Genomic DNA, 23,716 nt, shown 5'->3' on the forward strand with positions numbered 1-23,716 from the left:
ATCCAGCAATCCCTCTTCTGGGAATATACCGGAGGAGCATATAAATTGCTCTACCAAAAAGACACCTGCACATGCATGTTTGTTACAGCACTATTCATGATAGCAAAAACATGGAACCAACCCTATGAAAGTGGACTGCACAGAGAAAATGTGGTACATATACATGGAGTATTACACAGCCATAAAGAAGAACAAAATCATGGACTTTGGAGCAAATAGGATGGATTTGAAGACCATCATACTAAGTTATATATCAAAGAAACAAGGAACTGAAAACTGTATGCTCTCACTCATAATTGGGACCGGTACATTAATCACATTAGCACAAGGGAGAGATCGGCAGTCACTGGGCACTGCTGGGGGTGGAGGGCCAATAACTACACAAAAGTACCTGGTTCTGTAACATGGGAAGTGAGGGTCAGTTGGAGGCCCAAACTTCACCTGCATGCAGCCTATTTGTGTAGTTAATCCTTGTATCTAGCATTTCTATAATAAAATAAAATTTAATAAAATGTGTCTCATGCTAAAAACAGTGGAGTTTAGTCATGGTGTTACAAAATTTCAGCAATGCATAACTCAGAAAGGAAAAATGGATTTGGCTGGTCACAAAGTCTGCCAGTACTTCAATGCCATAGTTCCAAATATATGAGCTTAGGATTTTGAATAGCATAATAGCCCCAAGTAGTCTCTCAGGCTGTTTCTGTTAAATTGTTTGTATGCAGCTAAAAGGATGGACTGAACACTGATGCAAACAAGAAGTTCAGATCCTACAGACTTCACAAGCCTATGTTTAGCAGTGATGACTGTACGATTTGAGGTTAAGTGGGAATTCTCCTAGCTCTGTCTCTCTTCTTAATTAATTTGAATTAAATGTAAGATCTTTGTCTCTAGGCATCTTTTCCTCGTATGAAAAAATTTCAAAAGAGAGATATTATTTATATTTGAAATAAGAGACGTGCAAGGTGATTATAAAAACATTTTGACCTTTTCTAATCCACTAATCCTTCAGGAAATGTATTGATAACCTAGATGCAAAACAAAGAATCTACCATGGTTGACTTAAACCTGGTAGATCACCAGTCCAAAAATATGTATATCAAAACCAGAAGAGTTAAATAAACCAAAAAAAATGTGAAGTCTGGAAAGTGTTTTTGTTTTTTTAAGTATCAAGAAGAAATAAGGAGTCTTACTAAAAACAGTACAGGCTCACATTTCTCTCCTAAGTTGTCTCACTTAGAGATTTCCAGAGTGAAGTTTCCTTGGTGTTTGGTGTTACATAAGACATGATAGACACCATCTTACCAGCCTCCAAGAGTATATAGTGCCAATACATGAAGGGGCTGCCCTGCTAGGTTTTCTCAATGTCCAGTGAATTTTCCACTACTTTGTGCTTCTCCCCAGAGTATCCACACCCATTTCCACCTGTTGTGATATCTAGGAGGATGGTGTGCCTGTCGGATGGCATAATGGCAGCCAATAATGGTAGGGTTTGGGGGAATAGAGATATTTTCATATTTTATAAAAGCAATAATCTTTTTGGAAAATGAGCAATTAAATTGGTTATAATAAATGATTGCTCACTTCATCTTGCTTTCTACAAGGTTGTATATAGCTTGGAGGATAGCATGTTTTAGAAGAGGATGGAAGATTTAAAGGTCTCTTCTTGTCCCCAGACATATTCATAGGCCCATCTTCAAATGACCCCTGAGTTCTATACCGTGGTGTTGTTACTAGTAGTGAAATATATTTGTGCTTATAATTGCATTTTAAAAATTAGAGCAGCTTTACCTTGATAAAATCTACTTTTGCTCATATTCCAATATGATTTTCCTGAGTGAAAAAGAAAGTTGATCTCCTAAATACACCCATAGAAGTATGTTGCAACTAATAACTCTAATAAACCCACACTGCCCCAAGCACAATGCGTGTTATATTTAGTCCTCAAAGATACCGCGGATAGGTACTATCTTTATCCTCATCTAATTAAGTAGTTTAATCGAGTCACATAGTAAACAAGTGGTAGAATGGGATGGAGGTAACACTGAGAATTGCTGGCTTGGGGGATTCAAAAGATTGACCTATAATAGGAAATAGAGATGTTGGATCTTGTCTGGAAAATATTTGGAATAGACTTAAAGACAATGCATGGAAAATTAGGGCTTCAACATGAAACCATGGGAAGATTCTTAGTGAGAGAATTGGGACACATGGGATTTGTCATAGTTGTGCTAATAATTACTTGATGTACAGTGAATATCTAATAAGGGACTGGTACAATGAACCATTAGACAAGGAAGTCTCTTTCTCTCTTCCCCTTCTCTCCACCCCCTCTACCTTCTATACCTTTATTTATTTGTTGTGTTTAGTAGAAGGATTAGTATAAAAATTATTCATAATCCTACCACCTAGACTTAACCACAATTAAAATTTACATTTACAGAATTCTAGTCTTTTTTCTATACCCAAGTGTGATGTTTTTAAAAAAAACACAGAATATTGATTATCTTACTCAACTTTTTACATAAAAGTCTCAGAATAATACATATTGCTTTTCTTTTACATCACTTTAATGATTTTATAGCATTTTGTGACATGAATTTATTAGTAGTAATTTTTTAAATTAACATATTGTTAAACCTTTAGTTTATTTCCAAACTTTTAAATAAATAGTGCTATTATAACTACCACTGTAAAGAATTCTCTGTGCAAACCTCTTATTGTTTTCCCAAGATAAATTACCAAATAGTGAAACATTAGGGCTTTGTATACATATTGACAAATTATTCTCCAGAAAGACTGTGTACATTTACATTCCTGCCAAAAATGTAAGGGAGAGTTCATTCTCTTAGACACTCATTAACATTGAATTCATTTTTAAATTTTCGTCAAAGTAACAGTCAAAAGGTATTTTTTTAAATTTTGAACATCTCTAAATGCTAGTGACATTGGCATGTTTTTATATTTTTTGACCATTTCTTCTTTTGTGAATTTGCTGCTCATTTTCTTTGACCAATTTTCTGTTGAAGCATTTATTTTTGTCTTAAGGATTGCTTATAAACTTTTCACAGTATTTTTTAAAATAATAGGACTCTGTCAAGTAGGTCTCAAATAGATCTTCTAAGACTTTGCTTCATAATCTGTATCATGGTTTTGATGTTATGTCATCATCTCTGGCAAAAGCTTATTTTGGGATTTTCCCTTTCATTGTTTGCTTATGTTTGTCTTTTCTACCATGAGGTCATATAAATCTTCACCCTATCTTGTCCTTTTAGGACTTTAATGTTTACATTTGACTATTTAATTACTCTAAAATTTGGTTTGCTCTAAAGTATCATGTATGTTTATAACTTTATTCTTTCCCAAATAGAAAATTGTTCCAACACCTCAATATTTACATTTTAAAGTGACCCTTTCATCTCTCAAATTACGATTCAGTGACAAAAATGTATCATAAATTACATCACTTACTTCATATTCAAATGTTCAACCTCAAAATTTTCTAAAACTTTTCAAGGATAGATTAGATAAGTTTCTTGTAAGGATGATCAATCTCCATTAAAAACGTATGCATCTTAAGTAATTCTTTGTCCAATAATAAGCAGTTAAAAAACTCGATGAATTAAAGGCTTCTAAAAAATCTAAAATTTGGGTCTATAAACTTATTACCTGGAAGCAAAACCTAAGATACCCCATTAATGCATCTGTAAAGCCAAAAGTGTTTTTTGTACTCTGATGTTGATCCTTTACTGTGAAATATGTTTAACTTGATCCCTTTTTTCTCTTGATATTAGCCTGATGGAAAATGTAGGGGAAGGGAGGCTTGAGGAGAAGATCAATGAGTTCATAGAGCAGCAGGTGGCCTCATGTGACGGAGCTGAGGGACTGCTGGGGAAGAAAGGAGGCTGAGGAGATGCCATGATGGCAGTGTCTGTGCTCATCTCTCTGTTTCCTTCTTTCTATACTATCCTCCTAAATGATTCATCTGAAGTTTTTGTCCATGATGCCTCAACTATTCTCAATCCTAAGCCTCTGTTCTGTGCCTTAATCTTGTGTCACCTGTAGTTTCTGGCCACCTCCACCTGAATCGTCTAAATCTGAATCGTCTGAACCCAAGGGCCATCCCTTAGAACTAACTCGATCCTTCCAAACTTGCGGTTCCTCCTGAGTTCTCTGCCTCACAAACAATACCCTGCTGACCCTCACCCAAGTCAGAAACCTGAAGCTCACCCTAATGTCATGATGTTTCTCAGCCTGTTGGTAAGCCAGTCACCAGTGTCCATGGATTGCTTTTATCTCCCACATCTCCTTACTGCTGAGGCTTCCACACAGTTCCTTACATATTCTTTCCTCGAACTCTAAAATATTCTGTTGACTTTCCTGCTGCCTCCTTTCATCATCCTCATCTAATCCATTCTCCAATTATTATGAAGCAGTCTTCTTAAATGCAGATATGACTGTTTTAGCCCTTGATGAAAATCCTTCATGACCATGGTCATAGAATAGACCCTCGGCAGAACCTTCACATCCATCATCTTGTGACTTCTTCTGGCCCAGTAGGCAGCCTCCATGGAGTGGTGAAAGGCAGAATTCAGGAGGCGATGAGTTGAGGAGTAAGGTTGAGGAAGTGACAATGAGTGTGTGGAAAACTCTCAGCAGCTAGAGGAGGGTAAGAAGGAAGTAGTATGAAGAGGAATGGACTGGAGGAGCAGTTTGCTTTGTTCACATTAGGATGCTCTGGGCTTAGGTGTATTTGTATGTAGGAGAGAATCACGGCAACTACCAGGAAGGGTATGAGGAAGAAGGTGGCACCCTTGGTGAGTTGGAGGGAATGGGGTCCAGACAGAACATCAACTACGTGAAGTTGGGAAGTTGGGCTTCCCAGTGCCAACTTAGTAAGCAGTCATATTTCAAGAAAGTGACCATTAAAAGTCTTCAGAAGTTTATTGCCTTCGTTGAAATACAAAGCAAAGTTTATAAATTCTAACAGATTGCATTTGTGCTAGAAAAGTTTCCGAATGGAGCTCAGAACTACTCTGTCCCACTGCCCACTGTCATTTAGTAGCTGCAAAAACTTGCCTCAATTAACTAATCTGTGAAATGGAGATGATAAAAGTGTCTTCTTCATAGGGTTATAAATTAGATGATGTGCGAAGTGCTTTTAGCATGGTGCCTGCACCAAATATACCCTGAATAAATGTTGCTATTAGCTATAAGATTAGGCATGGACAGGAAGGAAATAGCAGGTTGAGGTGGCTACCCATTTCCATTTCATCCAATGACGCAAACTGGAAAATGAAAGCAGGAATGCATAAAGATCCAGCGGCCAACCAGATTGGAAGTTTTGAAGAAGCCCGAATATTTTCCAGGAATCATTATTGCATACCTACCATGAGACAAACCATGGGCTAGGAACTGGGCATCCAAAGGACAATAAATAAAACTGACACAGCTCTGTCCTCATAAAGCATACACAATAAAGAGGCAGGTACTAAATAAAGCATCACACTAATCATGTAAAATTATACTTGTAGTATGAGTTATGTGGACAAATGCAGGATGATGGAACCTCTTTCACAGTGAGCCCCAACTTAGATGGAAAGGACTGGGGAAGGGCTCCCTGTGGACATGGAATTTAAAGAGCCATATAACCAAGTAGCAACACGGGGGCAGGGAGCAGTCTTGGTGAGCCTAGCATGTTTCTGGATTTGGGGAGTGGCCATGGTGATGGAGACACAGAAAAAATTAATAAAGCCATGTTAATTTTTCCTCCAAGCATGGTGATTTTTACCATGTGAGGGGCAGGGAAGGGAAGGAGGTGATCGGGGAACCAAGGTGTCTGGACTTTTTATAGCTCCACTGAGATAAAGAAAACTAAAAGATTGTGCGTTAGGGTTTTGTTCTTAGTGGTTTTAGGTTTGAGAGGGTTGTTTTTTTTCTGGCATGGGATTTTAAAAACTAGATTTTAGTACACTGAAGTTGAGAAACTCGAGGGAAGGGTGGGGGCATGTTGGAGGGTACAGAGGAGAGATGACAGACGCTTCACTTGCCCACCATGTGTCAGACCCCAGAGAGAAGCCTCACACATACATTCTTTTTTTTTTTTTTTTTTTTTTTGCTTAATCTGGCATTCTATGAGGGAGTAGGAGATTCTGGGGAAGCAAATGTGAGGAACTGATCAAAGAATGAGAAGAACAGCCCCAAGGGAATGGTGGGATGAAGGAAACTAAGAAAGGAAGCCTTAGGAGTGCAGAACCAGACCACAGGGTCAGAAGGCACCCATTATTTTACCAAAGACACATTGTACTGTTTCGCTTTGTCACTCATACACAGTCAGTGAGAGTCCAACTCTCTAGTTGGCAACGATGGTCACATGCATTCACATACACATTTCTTCATTTATCCCTTGATCATGAATGTGCAATCACAATTTTGTGGTAACTGTAACAGTCACTGGCATGACACTGTAATGAAGGGAAATCCGTCTCCAGGTGTCCCATTTCAGCAGGGAGAAACGAAGACAACACACAGGTGAGCATGCCATATGTCAGACGGTGACCTGTGTGCTAGACCAAGTAAAGCAGGACCAGAGAATCGAACTTGCCAGAGATGCTGGCCAGGGGGCACCTGCCCAATTAATGGCATTGCGTAACCCCTGAAAAACAGAGGCAGTGAACGACAGGGGTATCTGGGAAAGGAATGTTCCACGAGGGAAGAACAGCAAGTGCAGCACCCTGAACTAGGAGAGGCCTTGGTAAGAGACCCTTAGGCTTTTTGAAAGGAATATCGGCAGGATCTGACTTACTTTCACAAACGATCCTTCTGGCTGTATATTGATACAATATCTGAAAGGAGGCAGAATCATGGAGGCCATTCAGAGGCTACTGTCACAGCTGCTGTCACAGTCCAGAGAGGTGCTGGCAGGAGGGAGCATAAGTGTCAGATACTGTCAGGAAACTTTGACTCCGTTGCTTAGATGAAAAGACAGGTGCGGAGGCATCGAACCTAGGGCAGTGTGAGGAGCAGTGGGGACCATCACCGTCATACAGTCCTTGCCCTACCACCTATGATTCAGACCCCATCCGATGATGTGACTGTGTAGGTGCTGGGTCCCCATGGCAGTCCACTTGGAGCTGCTTCCCTCTGCGTGTCATCAGACATTGCTTCTTGTCCTCCTGTTTCTGTTTTCCTGGTACATAGCCAGGCATACTGTGCATGTTCTTCTGCTGCTTCATGATTGCTTTCTTGCTCCCACAGTATTCTTTCATCCCTGATATACCATTTCCCTGGCGTCCCTTTTCCTAGAGGGCCCGGATGATGTTTTCGTGCCTGATATTTTGTCTATTCACCCACCTGTTTATTTTAATTGTTTCTTCCCTCTTCTCTGCTGGTCTCTTCATGGAGTCCTCCGATCTTTGGTCTAAGGTCCATGGCATGGCTTCTTTGGTCCTCTCTGTTTCAACAGGGAACCATCCCTCATTTGCTGTAGAAGAAGCCCCCGTGCCCCCAAAGTCAACTAAGTCCCTCTCATCTGAGCGAGTTTTCCAGCATGCATTCAAGTTTCAAAACTGCCCCATCTTCCCTGGTCACCAATGTGACAACATTACTTCTAAGGGAGCCGTGCACAACAGATCTCGTCTTTTGCTCTTGTTGCCCTTTCAGATGCCTCAGATATGATGCAATGGCCTGTGACTAGAGGTGGGCCCTTTGGAGGCCAGCCCACCAGCGAGCATTTACTGAGCTCTTGCTGTGGCCAGTAGTGTGCTGAGCACTGTGAAAAGGGGTATGGGCCGAGGCTCACGGAGTTTTGCCATTTGATGGAGATGCAAGTCACGTATATTTATTATGCACTGTGCACTCACTGCAATCCAGCAATGGTGCTAGAAGCTAGGAATGCAGCATGCATTTTAAAGAGAAATACATCTGTACTGATATAACACACAATCTAGCAAGGGAGAAAGACACACGTTAAAAATTATTTACAGTTCAATCAAATATGTACAAAATGCTCTGGGAAACAGAGGAGTGAAAGGGATTAGTTCTGCCTCGGGTAACTGTGGAAAGCATCACAGAGATGGTGATATTTAAAATGGAGTTTAATAAATTAGTGTTAATTAAGCAGAGAATTAATAATAAAAGCTAATATTTATTGAGTACTTACAAGGTTCCAAGCACTGCTATGTGCTTATGAATTTAATCCTCACAATAGCCCTATGAGATACTTCTATTATTCCTATTTTACTGAGTAATTGACAAACAGATAGGTTGAATAATGTGTCCAAATTCACACAGCTAGGAAAGCATCAAAGTCAAGATTAGATGACAAAGTGTAGCTTTAGAATTTGGGCCCTGAGACACAGTCCTCTACTGTCTCTCAAAAAAAAAAAGAAAAGAAAAGAAAAAGAAAGAAAGAAAGAAAGGAAAGGAGTATAGCATTTCAAGCAGTATGTTTGCAAAGCATAGAGTTCAAATATACTTGTGATAACATGCAGGCATGGGACCTTAAACTCAATGTACAATCCCTGGATCAAACAAGTAGTGACACCAAAGTGGTAAACTCATTTTTTTGTGTTGTGTGAATTCAACCTGAATTCACAGAAAGGAGAAGCCACAGGGAGGAAAAAATAACTAGGTGTTGTTGTTCGGTATTAATAGCATGATATAAAAAAACAAGGACACAGACTGGTCCAGGGACCATTCCCAGCATCACATGGTGACTGGGGTCCATGAGAACTGCTTGTGCTTGCCCCTCAGAAGTTGAAAAGTGTCTCAGAGGCCCTCAGTCCCACCCAAGGAGAAACCTGGGTTCCTAGGACACCAGCATCCATTTCCCCATTTTCACTGCTACATCCTGACTTCCAGTTTGTAATGACATAGCAATTACTGTGCATTCGGCCCCTTCTGCGAAGGTTGAAGAAAGAAGATTCTGGGGAAGAATACGGTACTCAGAGTAGTGCTGGAAGGTAAAAGAAAACTCAGATAACGGAAGGGAAGGAGACCCAGCCTCCTACCGTGGAGGTCACGTTTCCTTCTCAAGATGAATGGCCTTCTGAAGAAGATCCTGACCTATCCCATGGCTTCACCCCTGCTGCGGAAGGAAGCCAGGCCAGGCATCCTGGAGGGGGCAGCTCTGTCTTCCTGCAGAGAGAGCTGAAGTGACGGCATGCACATTTGGCCCGGCTACATGAGAAACGAGCTCTATTCCCAGGCAGCATGTAACAGACCTGAGAGCCTGCCAAGGCTTGCACAGTCCCCGGATGCTTTTCACTTCTGTTGATGTACAGGAGTATGAATTCCCATTCTCTTCATGAAGCCAGGAATGCATCCCCAGTGTTGCTGGATTCCTAGGTGGGAGAATGAGTGTTTTAGGGGCGCTAGTGATGTAACCATCTCTTCTTCCTGCTGCTTCTAGTAAGACAGAGTTGGCAGGACACCAGTTAGCCTGATCGAGTGCTTAGTATTTCAACTGGATTGTGAAAGGAAGGAGAAAAGTACTCAGATATAATGGCAAGACCATGTTAGACACTGTGGAGCCTAAGGGGAGGGCACAGAAGGGGAAGCGGGGGAGAGTCTGCCCCCAGTTTCCACAGGGGAACAGAGAAATGGGCTGGGGGCAGCATTAACATTCTAGGTTGTATGCCCACAAATAGCAGATGAAAATCATCCAGTGGAATTTCCAAAACTGAACAAAATCTGGTAAAAATAATTCTTTAACTCTTACAGGATTTGTTGGAATGTGATTCCGGACAGGAATATGGCACAGAAAGGTGTCTCTTGCCTGAACTAATATATCTGACAGAAGGGCTGGGGGGAGCAGTCTATACCAGAAATGTGTACACATGCACGGAAGTCCACCACCTGAGGGTGACTTGAAAGAAAAACATAGATGTCATCCTGGGACTCCATCTGAGACCTCGGAACCAGATGCGGAATGGGGACAGGCAAGATGGAGGAGCAGTAGCTGCCTCTGTAGACTTCAGATGGAAATCCCATTCCACTAAAGGCGAAACATAGGAAAAAATCACTGAGCTGCCTTGTTGAAAACCTAATCTCCCAAAAAGAGAAAGAAGCCATGAGCGGACTTGCTGCATTGGCTTGTATCTGGTTCCTTAGACAAATCTGTCTGAGGAGGATGGCAGCTGAAGGAATCTTGAAGGAAAGGAACAATCCCACATTGACTTAGAGATGGTGAGGCCATGGAAGGAAGGCTGAGCTCAGATCTGCAAAGTGTCACACCCTTAGTAAATCCAGTTTCAGGAAGAGAAGACAATAGAAGTAATCTTGTAGTCAGCAGCTCTAGCCCAGTAGATGGATCAAAAGAACAAGAGGCTGGCAAGTAGAAATTTGAAGACAGAATCCCTAAGTTTCTCAAGGAGTAAGAAAAGGGCCATACCTTTAGAGAACTCATTGTTTCGTACTCAGGTGAGGAAAGGCAGATCGCATGACCAATGATACACATAAGAGAGTGGCATCAAGATTAAGGATGGGTCAGAAGGGCTGAATCTGCAAATATTTGGAACTTGGAAAATACATAGGAAAAAGAGACATACATTTTGTCAATTAGAAGTAAAAATGAGAAAATATGCCCACTGCTTAGAGCAGGTTAAATTACAATGAAGAGAATATCTGCTGGGCTTCTGTTATCTTTTTAGAATCCCCACAGAGAACGTTCTTAGAACTAGAAAGGACAGAGCATATGCATTTGAAAGTTAAAGCTTCAGATAGTTAAAGACATTGTAAAAACACACTTAGCTTAATTAAATGAATTTAAATTAAAGAGTCTTACATGAAACTTCCACTTTAAAGCCTGAGCCCACCCCCAAATAGAAAAAAATAGCGAGCTGGGCCACAGTCTGCATGGCACCAACTTGGTCCAGCCAACCCTTACCCTGCTGTCTCCCTAACACTGTCCCTTCCACCCACCCTCTCTCACCATTTCGTTCCCAAGGTTCTCACTTGCTTCTCTCCTGTCTCTTGACTGACTCGCTGCTCCCAACCTCTCTGGCTAGTCTACGACTTCATCTTCTGGACCATACTTTGTCTCTGTCCTTCCGTCTCAACATATTCAAGTTGCGCCCTCAGTTGCCAGAGTTCTACTGAATTTCATCTCAATATTTCCTTTTTTAACTGTGCCGTCCCTGCTCTGCCTTCTAGATCAGAGGGTATTGTATAAGATATCGAGAATAAAGTCAAAGCTACAATTTGGAAAGTACATTGGTATGAGATCACTGTATCACACTGATGAAAAATAAATGTTGCCACAAGTTCTTTACAAAAGGAAAAGGAAAATGCAGTAGGGATAAAGTTGGGGAAAAGATGGAAATAGACCAGAAAGATTGAGCTGTAATCTCCAAGGAATTCTACAAAGATCATTAAACTTCTTACTTGGGAACATTAAAGGAAGAAGTTATTAAAAATCAGCATAAATTCAGTGAGAGCAAACCAAATGATCTCATTTCTTATCTTGATAGGTTTACTAGGCAAGGAGTGATCATGGCACCCAAAGATGTGATGGTGGTAATGGTGCAGAAAAGCAAATAGTTAAGTGATTAGACAGCTACATCCAAAAAATTTAAATATTGGCTCTGAAGGTTAGAAGTCCTGGTGACTGCCCACAACTTACTATCCATGGCTCTGGCCTTCAAAGGGCATTTACTTACAGGAATTGCAGGAAGCGCATTCAGTTCCAACTTACGATGGCTTGTCTCATGACGTTTTGACTTTATGATGATATGAAAGCAGTAATGTATACTAATCAAATGTGGAGACATGGAGCTAGGAAGAACAGATAGCATGCCAGATGACTGCAACATAAAAATTCTTCCATCAGCTGTAAAAACAGGCCAAAGCTGATACGCTCATCTGAGTCACAATAAATTAAGTGTGAAACACCAGGGCTAGAAGCAGAACCCTCTGGTTTCTCACTATTTGAACTAAAACTGTCTATCAAATAGTGACTGGTCTGTCTTTTAAAAAAAAAAAATTTATTATACCAAACAAGTAATTAATTGACAAAGATGTGATTCTGGAATTCTGACGTACTTTGCAACATTAAGACCATGAACACCTATGTTAAACCAAATATGTCACTGTAATTTGAAGGATTAGCATTGCTTCTCTGCCCACACATCCACACATAAATATTTCCACTGACCAAGGACAGCTAGAGCATATTGCTGGCCCTCTGTCTATCCACACCCTGTGTGGAATAAAGAGTGTGAGTTCCCCAGTCTCCACAGATGTGTATCCAAGAGGGACTGATGAACCATATGTGCCATTCTGATTAGCTGCATCTTTCAGCAACTCCAGACTCCAGGATGTCTACTCCAGGGTATTCATATACTGCTGGTACTACCTGGAAACTTGGGGTTTTAGACAAATGTTCACATCTTCAGTCACATGGAATGATAATTCATTTTTTGTTTATTTTTCCCAAAATGATTTAAAATAGTTGTCATTATTTCATACTCTTCCAGATTAAAAAAAAAACACACTTTTCTTAAAGAACTATAATGAATTTTTAACTTAGTTTTTTTAATTATTTAAAGGGTGAGTTTTTAACACCATGTGCTAATTACTCTTAGAGGCTCCAAGGACCTTGTTTTATTTGATTTCACATTAAACAATGATGTTTTAATAAATGACAACAGCAAATCTCCAATACAGAGCAAAAGGCATATTTAATGTACACAGAATGTAGACTTGCTTTTCACAGTCAAATTTCTTAGGCATATATGAAGTTTCTTCTGAAGAAGCCTTAGAAGCTTGATGACTGTCTAGGGAATATCCTGTTTAATCATCTTTTGAATATTTACTAGTGACTTCAGTCATCATGATCTGATTTAGTGAAACAACTTTTTATGCTGACATTTAATAGATGGAAAAAAATTATTTTCTGTCACTCATAAATAACCTTTTACAGCCAGATAGTAACCTCATGCATTTAGTATCTTAAAATATTATTGGAAAATAGTAAACACATACAGATACTTTGACCATGAGTATTTTATACTTAAAATACTCATATTAATAAAAGTGTTCAGTACAGTATCCAATTATATGCCTACTACCATATTGTATGTTAAGTATGTCGATACCCAAGAGATGTATTTATTTCAACAAATATTTCAGTGCTCATTATGTTTCCATGAGCTGCAGGAATAAGACACACCACATGAGATACACAGATGAATAATGCCTTCTCGGAGAGCACAGCCTAAGAAGCCAAATGTGGAAAGCATCCTTAGCACAAAGGAGGATTTGTTAAATGGGGGATGATGGAGGAGTCAGCATTCCAGAGTGCTGATGGCATTGGGAGTCAGCCAACAGCATCCTGAATCCCTGCTCCATCATTCACTTAATTCTATACCTTAAATCTCAGTCACCTCATCATCTGTAAAAGGCATGAGTTCTAAGTGAGAAAATGTTTGACACTGGTACTGGCATACAGTAAAGACTCAAAGCTTATCTGCTGTCATTAGTTCCACATAATAGATACAAAGCCATAGGCCATCAAACAACTTTACAAAAGAAAGATAGAGAAGGGAGAGGGCAGGGAGAGAGTAAAGAGGGGAAGGTGAAGACAGGAGAAAGAGCAGAGAGGGCGGTCACAGCCTCACCTTTGGTCAGGAAGGTGAAGAAAGGGTGGAGAAAATCTTCCTGAAGGGATGGCAGTTCAGATATTTCTGGAGGACACACAGGATTTGCAAAGTAGAGACAGGAAGAGAGAACTCAGCCTAGAATCAGACCTCAGGCAGGTTCATTGGAGATTGTGTTCTCCAGTGTAGCTGAAGAACATGGGGTTTGGAAGTGAGAAATAAGACGGGAAAAGACATGTTTGCAGAAAGCCTGAAATGCCAGCCTGGTGGCCCTGTGCTTAATTCAACAGATTTTTTAATACGGCAGTGAGAAATCTTGTCCTTACAGCCTAGATTGGCAAATTGTACCAGGGTAGCAAGGGAAGGGAAGAACATGAGAATGAAACTTATCAAGAGGCTCTTACAACTGCATTAAAAAATAGTGAGAAATTCATTAATAATGTTTAAAGATGGTTTTTGATGAGGAAAAAGGATTCAAAAGATTGCAGATCCAGAACTCAGAAGACGTGGTGATGATGGAAGATATTGGAGCAAGAAGAAATTGGAGAGAAACGTAACTGTGAAATTCCAGGCCTCCGTAGTTGGAAAAATCCCAGAACTAAGGAAGAACCAGCTTTGTGTTGCTGATGACGAGCTCAGTGCATGGTGAATGTGCAGTACCAGTTTCTAGTGACAGAGCTCATCCTGTCATGGCAAATGGAGATCCTGGGTTAGTGAGAGTAATTCAGAATGGAGATATTGATTTGGACATCGAGTGCCCAACTACAGACGGTCTACAGTACAGTTGAAATTATGACTTCAAAGCATTAAAAAGAAAAGGGAAGACAGTAGTAGAGTTTTTCTAGCATCTCACTGCTTGAGAGATTCACAGATGAAATGTAAAAAATGCTAACTTTGTCTCAGTTTGAAAGCTCATGGAAATGAATGTATTGTCACTTAGAGCTTAAATGGAGGGAAAGTAAATAACAGTAACTAAGGTCATAAAAAGAAGAGAGAAAGCAAAATACCAAAGAGAATATGGAAAGACGTTTTAAGTAAGAGTCAGACTTCGCTGAACATGGACCTTGACTTCAAACAAAAGATTCTCATTTTAATAGTTAAAAACAAAAGCAAAAGTCTTGACAGCATACTAATTTGACAAACATTGTTATATTCTTCTGTTTTGTTTTATGAAGCAAAGTGTTTCTTATTGTTGATGAAACATCATCTGTGCTTCACATATTAAGCATACTTCCAATTAGTATGAAGAACAAAGCAATGTGTAACCACATGAAAGATCTTCAATGGTGAATGAAGAAAATGCTAGTTCTTTAGAAGTAAAAGAGCATCTGATTTAACTATTGGATCAATCTAATTAATTAACATAAATTAGAATTTTTTAATAACATAATATACTCTTCAAGGTGAGTGTGCTATCAAAGCTCTTTTCTAAGTGAAAATCTAACATCCAAACACAGTGAAATAAACGCATCACATTCACTCTTGCAATTTTCTCATTCCTAAAGTGTTCTAAGCGTAAGCGCCTTGCCCTTTTCCACTTTAAGTTGCTTTTGAATCCTTCAAAGTCCAAAATTGAGGAAAAATAAGCCACAGCAACTGAGAAAGGTATTATTTCTTTTCTGTTTCTGATTATCCCGTGGAAACCCTATTGAATACTGTTCATTGGTCTTGTATTTCTAAGTTCAGTGTACATATTGCCCATTTTGCAGACAATAAATATTTAAACTATAATAACCATGGAAAGTTTGCCTATAAGAACTACAACAACCCAACACTTCCCAAGTTAGTGTAGCGTAACATTATGTAAAAACGGAGATGTCGGTTACTCCATGAGAATGTTACCATCAGTAACTCAGTACTCTCTTTCAGGATGTAATAGGCAAAGCGCTGCAGTACCTCGGGACATTCGGTGAACTCAGCAATATTGAACATGTTGTGGCCATGATCGATGAAGAAATGTGCATCAACTGTGGCAAATGCTACATGACCTGCAATGATTCTGGCTACCAGGTGAGAACCCTGCTAGAATTAGAATGTGGCAAGGCATGCTTCTTCTGGCTTTTGTGGCAGAAAGCATCTTCTGTTGCTAAGCATGGAATTCAAACCAGTTGTTCCAAATATTGCTCCTCTGTTGTGGCATAACTTTCTATCCTGTGAAATAGCATCTTTTTTTAAAGGAAAGTTGTAACTGATGCTACCTACACCACTAGTTGATGCCCAGTATTATTTTAATATCATTTCATCATTCACAAAATTGGAGGGAGAAATCCAGCTGCAAAGAGAAATTCACACAAAATTATGCACACTGGGAAAGCGTCATGCTTCCATACAGAAAGAAGGGAAAAGAACTGCTATGTATTGCCACGGCCCTGAAAGGGTGTGATTCATTCTGCTGAAAGAGAGTTCCCTTCTGTTCAGTATCGACCAGGCTTCCGTAATAATTAGAAAGAAAAAGCACTTCTCCACCAACCAGTCGTAAAGACTGGTCCCAGGGAGGTACCCGGACTCAGGTGAATGGCAGCTCCACCCCAGCTGCTCCCTCAGTAGAGTTCAGGGACAAAACGAGGACCAGCCAGGCTCCTGCAAGCTGGGCTACACTCTTGAAAACGGACTGCACGATCTTCTCCTTGACTTTTAATGTGCGTCTTCATTGACCTCCAATATGTTTAGAATCTGTTTTTAATAGAGTTTGACACTACTATGACCTTGAACTAGTGTTTTAGAAATGAATTTAAAAAATGATCATAAGAATACTTTTAAGCATAACTTTTTTCTCAAAGGCTCTATTTATTATGAAAGTAAAAGAATGTTTTTAAGATATGGAGTTTAGAGAAAGCAAATTTTAAGATTTGTTGGAAAGTAGTAAACTTTTACATGTTTCAAGCTATAAAGAAGTATATTAAAGTAGCATAAGATCCTTTAAAGAAATGATCAATGGGGCAACCCCTTCAGGTCCCCTCCGACTGTGGGAAACGTTTTGTCCTCTCAATAAATCCAACTTTCTATGAAAAAAAAAAAAATCAATGGAATGTTTTAAATTAACAAAAAAAATGCCCCATCTTTAAAAAAAGAAGTTTACTCACCTGATCCAACCTGGGGTAGGTGTTATATCACTTATGGTGAGATAAGGCATATTTTTATGACAGATACATTTTAATAAAAAAATATTTTTCCTAAATTTGGCATTAGTTATACACCAAATTTTTAGCCACTCTATCACTTTTTCCCTGACTCAGAGGTGTTCCCAGTAGTTATTTTTTAAATGCCAATCCTAGCACATTCGTTTTCATTTCACCTTTCTAAAAACCAATCAGGGATAAGTCAAGAAGTCCTATAACTATCATAGCATCAGAGTACTACTAACCTCAGTCTTAAGAATAATGGCCCCCAATTTGAAATTCTAGCTTTGGTGCAACTTTAGTAAAAATCTTCTTATTAAACAGAAAAAAATCACAATTATTCATTTTAAAATATCAAAAATTATAATTGAACATAGAGTGTTATATGTTCACAGATTTTTAAAGTGTGAGATTTCTAAACATTAATATTGTTTGTTTTATCAGTTACTTCACTGGTTTTCTATTTATATGAAAAGGTACGTAAGGAAGAGAAAGCATAACATATATATAGGTTTTTTGTTTTGAATAAATAGAGACAGAGTCTCACTATATTGCCAAGTCTGGTCTCAAACTCCTGAGCACAAGTGATCCTCCCACCTCAACCTCCTCAGTAGCTAGGATTACAGGCACACACCACCATGCCTAGCTAATTTTTTAACTTTTTGTATAGACAAAGTCTTGCTATGTTGCCTTGGCTGGTCTTGAACTCCTGGGCTCAAGCATTCCTCCTGCCTTGGCCTCCCAAAGTGCTGGGATTACAGGCATGAGCCACCACACCCAGTTGAGAAAGCGTCTTTACTCATCCAAACAGCAGTCTAAAAGATTGTTTTATAAAACATAGCACAACTTGTATGGACAAATTTTCTCATGGTTTTCCATAGGTGTGGTTCTTATTGAAATATAATATGATTATTTAAAAAGATCAGATTGTTTAAAAATATGAAACGAATGTCATGATTTATTCTAAAAAGACCATCTTCAGCTGGGCTCAGTGGCTCAGCCTGTAATCCCGTGCTTTGGGAGGTTTAGGTGAGTGGATTGCCTGAACCCGCGGGTTCGAGACCCGCCCGGGCAACTTGGCGAGACCTTGTCTCTACAATAAATCAAAAATTAGCCAGGCGAGGTAGCCTGTAGTTCCAGCTATTTGGAAGGCTGAGGCGGAAGAATCGCCGGAGCCCAGCAGGTCGAGGCTGCAGTGGCCGGGAGCGGCCACTGCACTCCAGTCTGGGTGACAGAGTGAGACTCCAACTCAAAAATAAATAAATAAATAAAAATAAAAATAAAAATAAAAAGACCATTTTCATTTTTAGGTGCATAAAAGAGAAAAATATATATATTTAAATTGGATTATATCACAGATATGAGACAGGAGAAAGTCAGAATCACAAAATTCATTGCAAATGTAAGATTTGAAGAATGGTGTCCTGGAGTAACTTGGAGGGGATGAAGGGGACAGCAGTTTCCCTCATAGCTTCCTCAGCTCTGCCTAGGTACTTCAAGTCAGTACACAACCTGGGTAACAGCTTCGTACTTGTGCTGCAAAGGAGACCCTAGGCGAGTGCCCTAGGTCCCCACCCCCACAACTCCTGAGGTCCCTCCTGCATGGAAACCGGAAGCTTCCACGGAAGTCTTCCATGTGGTTTCCACCGTCAAAATACTTCTCTTTAATAGGCAAATAATCCTTACATCTTAAAAAAAAATCCCAATCCTAAATTTCATGCTTATCCTAGATTGCGTCATGTTAAAAACAAAAATGGAAGGAGGAAGGGAGGAAGGGAAAGGAAGGAAGGGAGGGAGGGAGGGAGGGAGGAAGGATTATACATTTCCCAAAACCCTGACCGGTTCAGAGCCAAGGCCTGGTCACAGTCTTCAGGGCTGAGTTGTGTCAGGGGCAGCACTGGACACCAGGTGTCCTGGTTCTGCATTCGCTAATTTGGCCCCTTCGTGGAATGTTAAACATTGTGTTTCTAATTTAAAAGGATCTCACTCTCTGACTTTTCTCTCCTCTGTCGGCTCAACTGTTGCTATAGCTGCATCCTGGGCTGGATACAGCTGTCTCCAAGCACAACTTCTCTGCATTGGGGAAAACTCGGGTGCTCAAACGGGGCATTCTTGACCTTTGTGGGTGGCGACATCAAGGCTCTTTGTTTCTGTTTGCAGGCGATACAGTTTGATCCAGAAACTCACCTGCCCACCATCACCGACACATGCACAGGCTGTACCCTGTGTCTCAGCGTCTGCCCTATCATCGACTGCATCAAGATGGTTTCCAGGACAACCCCTTATGTGCCAAAGAGAGGCTTGCCCTTAGCTGTGAATCCAGTATGTTAAGGCGATTTGGGAAACAGTGACTAGGACTTCCAAGTCACCTGCATATGCTGATCTTTCGAAATTGTGATCCTGTGTTCAGCTCTTTCCAAATTAAGACAAATATATAATCTCCAAAATGCATTTCTAAGTAAAAATATATAACTTTAAATAGACTTTTACATTTTAAAAAATGTCTAACGCCAATGACCTTTCAACTAGCGGTTGTAAAATGGAATCATTCTTTTTCTGAGAATAGCTGTTAAATAACTGTGTAGCAGTTAATTGGATGTTCACCAGCAGTTGTCTATTGTGAAAAATTAACTTTTTCGTGGCAATTAGTGTGACAATTTCCAAATTGCCCTATGCTGTGCTCCATCTTTGATTTCTAATTGTAAGAGAAATTAAGTATTTCGGAACAAAGTACACTTTAACATGCAAGAAAATGTTTCCAAGGAAGCATTTCATAATTAAAAATTACCTTTAATTTCAATGCTGTTTCTAAGAAAATGTAATTAACTCCAGAAGGAACAAATGAAGAAAGGCAAATAATTATTTCTATGACAGGAAAAGAAAGCCTAAAATCGGGTTCATGGAACTTTATTAAGTTCTTCGGGGAACCAGTTTCTCTATGGTGCTGGGTCCTGCAAGTGAGACTATTGACTAAATACCGTCCACCACTCATGCCTGAGATGGGTGTCCAAGTGCCTCACCAACGGACAAGCCAGACATTCTTCTTTAAATTTTTAAACCATGCTCCTAACAAAATAAGATGAGAGGAAAGAGCTCTGGTTAATGCCACTCTTTTGCTGTGCACAGATCTCCTCTGTCTGCTTTTAATAGTAACCTTCATGATTATAGCAATTAACGTTTGAACAAAGCCCAAATTATTCAGCGCTGAGTCATGTGCTTCATTATTCCACAATGAAAAATATAGTAGTGGCAAGATAGATATTAAGTGTGCAAAATCTTTTTGAATACTCTCCATTTTAGTGTTTATGTTTAATTTTCAAAGTAATGGAATAAAAACAAATATATATTTTCTGTTATTGCTAAATCATATTTTTGTATTCCTCTATTTTCATAATCAGTAAGGAACATCATATAAATGGTCTTATCTTTCCTTCACAACATATTTTAATAGGAATTTATTAGCATATCACAAAGTAACAATCTGTGGCATATTTCTATGACAAATGTATGGTCTAGAAAAATCAAGTTTAATTATGCACTTTTGAAAATGCATATTTACCAAAAAATTTATATGATTGAATATCATCAAATAAAATTGTATGAGACATTTTAAATGTGGTCTTCTGCTGCCTCTGTTACAGGTGCAATCTCCCGTCCACCTTGTAGATTCTGAGGGAGAGCAGTTGGGGTTGAGCTCTGCAGAGAATTCCATCTGAGAGTATGAATCATGCAAATTCAGTGAGGATGACAGAGGTGTGGCTATTCCAGTGTGTCCTGTCCTGTCCTTCACACCCGGGTCTACCTACTGAATTACGTCTTACTGAGAACAGGCCAGGTTCCTTGCAATGGCCTCTGGGTGGGGATGCATGGGAAGTGACCACCTGCCTACCATGAAGATGACAGCTCCCCGCAGGACACATGCATGTCACTTAATGTCAGTCCCCAAATAGTTGTGTGATGCTAAGGATTCATATAAACTGGCTCCCTTTGTACTCTTGTCATGGTGGGAGATTTTAGCTTTTGGAGTTGGCAACATGTAGAAAAGAGTCCAGGTTATCTAGAAAAGACACTTGCTGGGCTCCATGGGTGCCCTCAGAATGCTTTATCCTTCTCCTGGATTTGATGAGAGCCTCTTTCTCTGGGAGTTGCGCAGTCCTCTGGGAATGCTATGAAAGACCTCCATGCGTGCAAACCTGAGTCCTCTTTCAGATACTGACTGCCGAGTAGAAATTCCCTCAACAGAGATTAAAGAAAGAAGCATGACCTCTGCATCCTTTTCTGAGGAAGAAGGGACAAAATACCATAGCTGTTTTCTTGATCTACTTTGGGGAACTGCATGTAACCAAGGCCTTGCAGGAGGCCATGGCCATCGTGGTTTTACACCAATTTGTTCCTTATACACATTTCTTCCTGTTATGTTCACTTTCTCCTTTATGCCAAGATGCTTTTTGGGTTTTTTTTAATCCATGTTTGTAGAAAACACCACTCACTGTATGGCTGCAGAGAGACACAGAGGAAAAATGAAAGTCACTTTATTCCATCCAGGAGTACACTGCAGGCCAGTGACCCCAACACACTCGTTCTCACGGCTCCTTACCTCTGGGTATGAGGGGGGACACAGGGCTGGACGAGTGAGTCTGGTTAGTGAGCACTTCCTAACTAATGCCTAGGAAGCTATCCCAAGTGTTCTATATATATGATAGTTAATTGTCTGTGTCAACTTGGCTGGGCTTCAGTACCCAGGTATTTGATCAAACAGTATTCTGAATGCTTCTGAGAGGATGTTTTTAAATTGGTGGATTCTGTAAAGAAAATTGCCCTCTGCAGTATTGGTGGGCCGTATCCAATCAGTAGAAGGTCTGATTAGAACAAAGGCTATCCTCCTTTGAGCAAGAGGGAATTTTCCATGAAACTGCCTTTCAGACTTCATCCATAACACTGGTTCCTCTCTGCTCTACATCTGACTACCTTTGGACTTAATGGTGATTCTCTCTTGAGTCCCCAGCCTGCCTGCCTTCCCTATCAAATTTTGAACTCACCAAGCATCCACAGTTGTGTGCATCCATTCTTAAAATAATTAATTTTTAAAAAATAAGTAAAACCTATTGGCTATGTTTCTCTGGAGAATGCTAAGACAACATGTATGATCTCATTTAAAGTTACAAGGATCAAAGGCAAGGACTGCTGTTTCTTCCCATATAACAAGTGAGGACACAGGTCTTGAGGAGTCTAGGTGACTTGGTCCAGGTAACATAGTTGTTAGATGTGTTTCTAGGTGCTTTGGTTATGTGTAATATACCATCTGCCTTCCTCCTTTTGTTCCCAGCCATTCATTTATTCAACAAATGCTTATCAAATATTTGCCGTAAACCAAGCACAAGACTCAGGGCAGAGGACATGAACTCAAATGATGAACGCTGCTGTAACAAAATGCCATAAACGGTGTAGCGCATAAACAGAAAAAAAAATGTATTTCTCCAGTTTTGGAGGCTATGAAGTCCAAGATCAAGGCACCAACAGATTTGTTGTCCAGCAAGGACCCGCTTTCTGGCTCAGAGATGGTACCTTGCATGGTAGAAGGGGTGAGGGCAGGGTCCTACTCATCAAGTCCCTAATCTACTGAGGAGGGCTCCACCCTATGATCCCATGACCTCTCAAAGCTCCACCTCCTAATTCTATTGCCTTGGAAATTAGAATTTCAGCAGATGGGCTTTGGGGAGACACAGATACTTAGGCCATGGCACTTTTTTTTTTTTTAATTTTTTGAGTTGGAGTCTCACTCTGTCACCCAGACTGGAGTGCAGTGGCCGTGCCTGGTCACTGCAGCCTCGACCTGCTGGGATCCTTCTGCCTCAGCCTTCCAAGTAGCCAGAATTACAGGCACGTGCTACCACACCCAGCTGATTTTTTGATTTATTGTAGAGATGAGGTCTCGCCAAGTTGCCCAGGCGAGTCTCGAACCTGCGGGCTCAGGCAATCCACTCACTTCAGCCTCCCAAAGCTCGGGATTACAGCCTGAGTCACCAAGCCCGGCTGGCCATGGCACTTCTGATGTCGGGTGCTTACAGTCTTAGGGTAGTGGGTATATAACAGCTCCACATCACACGGGGTACATGCTAGAATGGTGATCTTGAGAAAAGGGACATCCTATGCATGCTTTTAAGATGAGGTGACAATTAAGCCAAGTTTTGAGCCCACAGAAGAATTTCTTAAACAGGTAACAAAAGAAAGACATCTCAGGAAGTGAAAATGAGAGGAAGCACGGAGTTGTGTAAAGTCTGGGATGTTCAGAACAACCAGTTTCGAATTAACTGGAAAAAGGAACCCGCGGTGGAGGTGAGGCAGAGAGAGGGTTTGGATCACGTTAGAAGCCTTCGAGAAATCAGAGTCAGCACTTTGCTCATTCATTCATCCAACAATACTAAGTACCTTCCTTATGCCAAGCACTTCTTAGTCAATGGTGATTCAGTCATGAGCAAGACAAACATGGCTCCTGCCATACTCAGCTTGCATCTTAGTGGGCGATACAAAAATCAAACAAATAAACTGCCAGTGATAGCAAATGCTCTGGCAGTCCCCACAAGGGCCAAGATGGAGGCCAGGAGGGCACCATGCTATCTATAGTGTGGGCAAATAAGCCTGATGGAGGAGCAGGAGCCAGCCTTATGACAAATAGAAAATTTCATTAAAAAAGTTGGTAACTAAGATGTTACCTAATGTTTTCTTATGATGCAATCAAAGGTTTATTTATATTAGTCATATAAGAGCTTTGTCACTACAGTAAAATAATGTAAGAATTTATACTTTGTAATATTAAGGAAAAGCATCACTTGTAAAAACTAATATTTTTATACAAATCATATGTTTTAATGCAGAATAAGTCTTCTAGCATTATTTAATGCAACACTAATTCTTCTAGCTTTGTTTAAAATTCCACTGACTAAAAAAATACTAAAATTGAAAATGTACTAAAACTGTAATACAATAAAATGTAATCATACA

General features: G+C 40.0%; 1 protein-coding gene across 1 annotated transcript in view; it reads left to right on the forward strand.

The window, feature by feature from the left end:
* The window catches only part of LOC103274560 (dihydropyrimidine dehydrogenase [NADP(+)]-like), a 114,183-nt gene extending 93,855 nt beyond the window's left edge, over nt 1-20,328 (forward strand). The window contains exons 4-5 of the mRNA XM_008071999.2: nt 15,465-15,605; nt 18,875-20,328. Of these exons, the coding sequence (XP_008070190.2) occupies nt 15,465-15,605; nt 18,875-19,045 (312 nt within the window). The 3' untranslated portion in view covers nt 19,046-20,328. The remainder of the gene's footprint in view (nt 1-15,464; nt 15,606-18,874) is intronic.
* The last annotated feature ends 3,388 nt before the right edge of the window (nt 20,329-23,716 follow it).

Source organism: Carlito syrichta, unplaced genomic scaffold (assembly GCF_000164805.1).
Source record: "Carlito syrichta isolate Samal-C Ts95f unplaced genomic scaffold, Tarsius_syrichta-2.0.1 Scaffold314804, whole genome shotgun sequence".
In the NCBI taxonomy this organism is placed as follows: domain Eukaryota; kingdom Metazoa; phylum Chordata; class Mammalia; order Primates; family Tarsiidae; genus Carlito; species Carlito syrichta.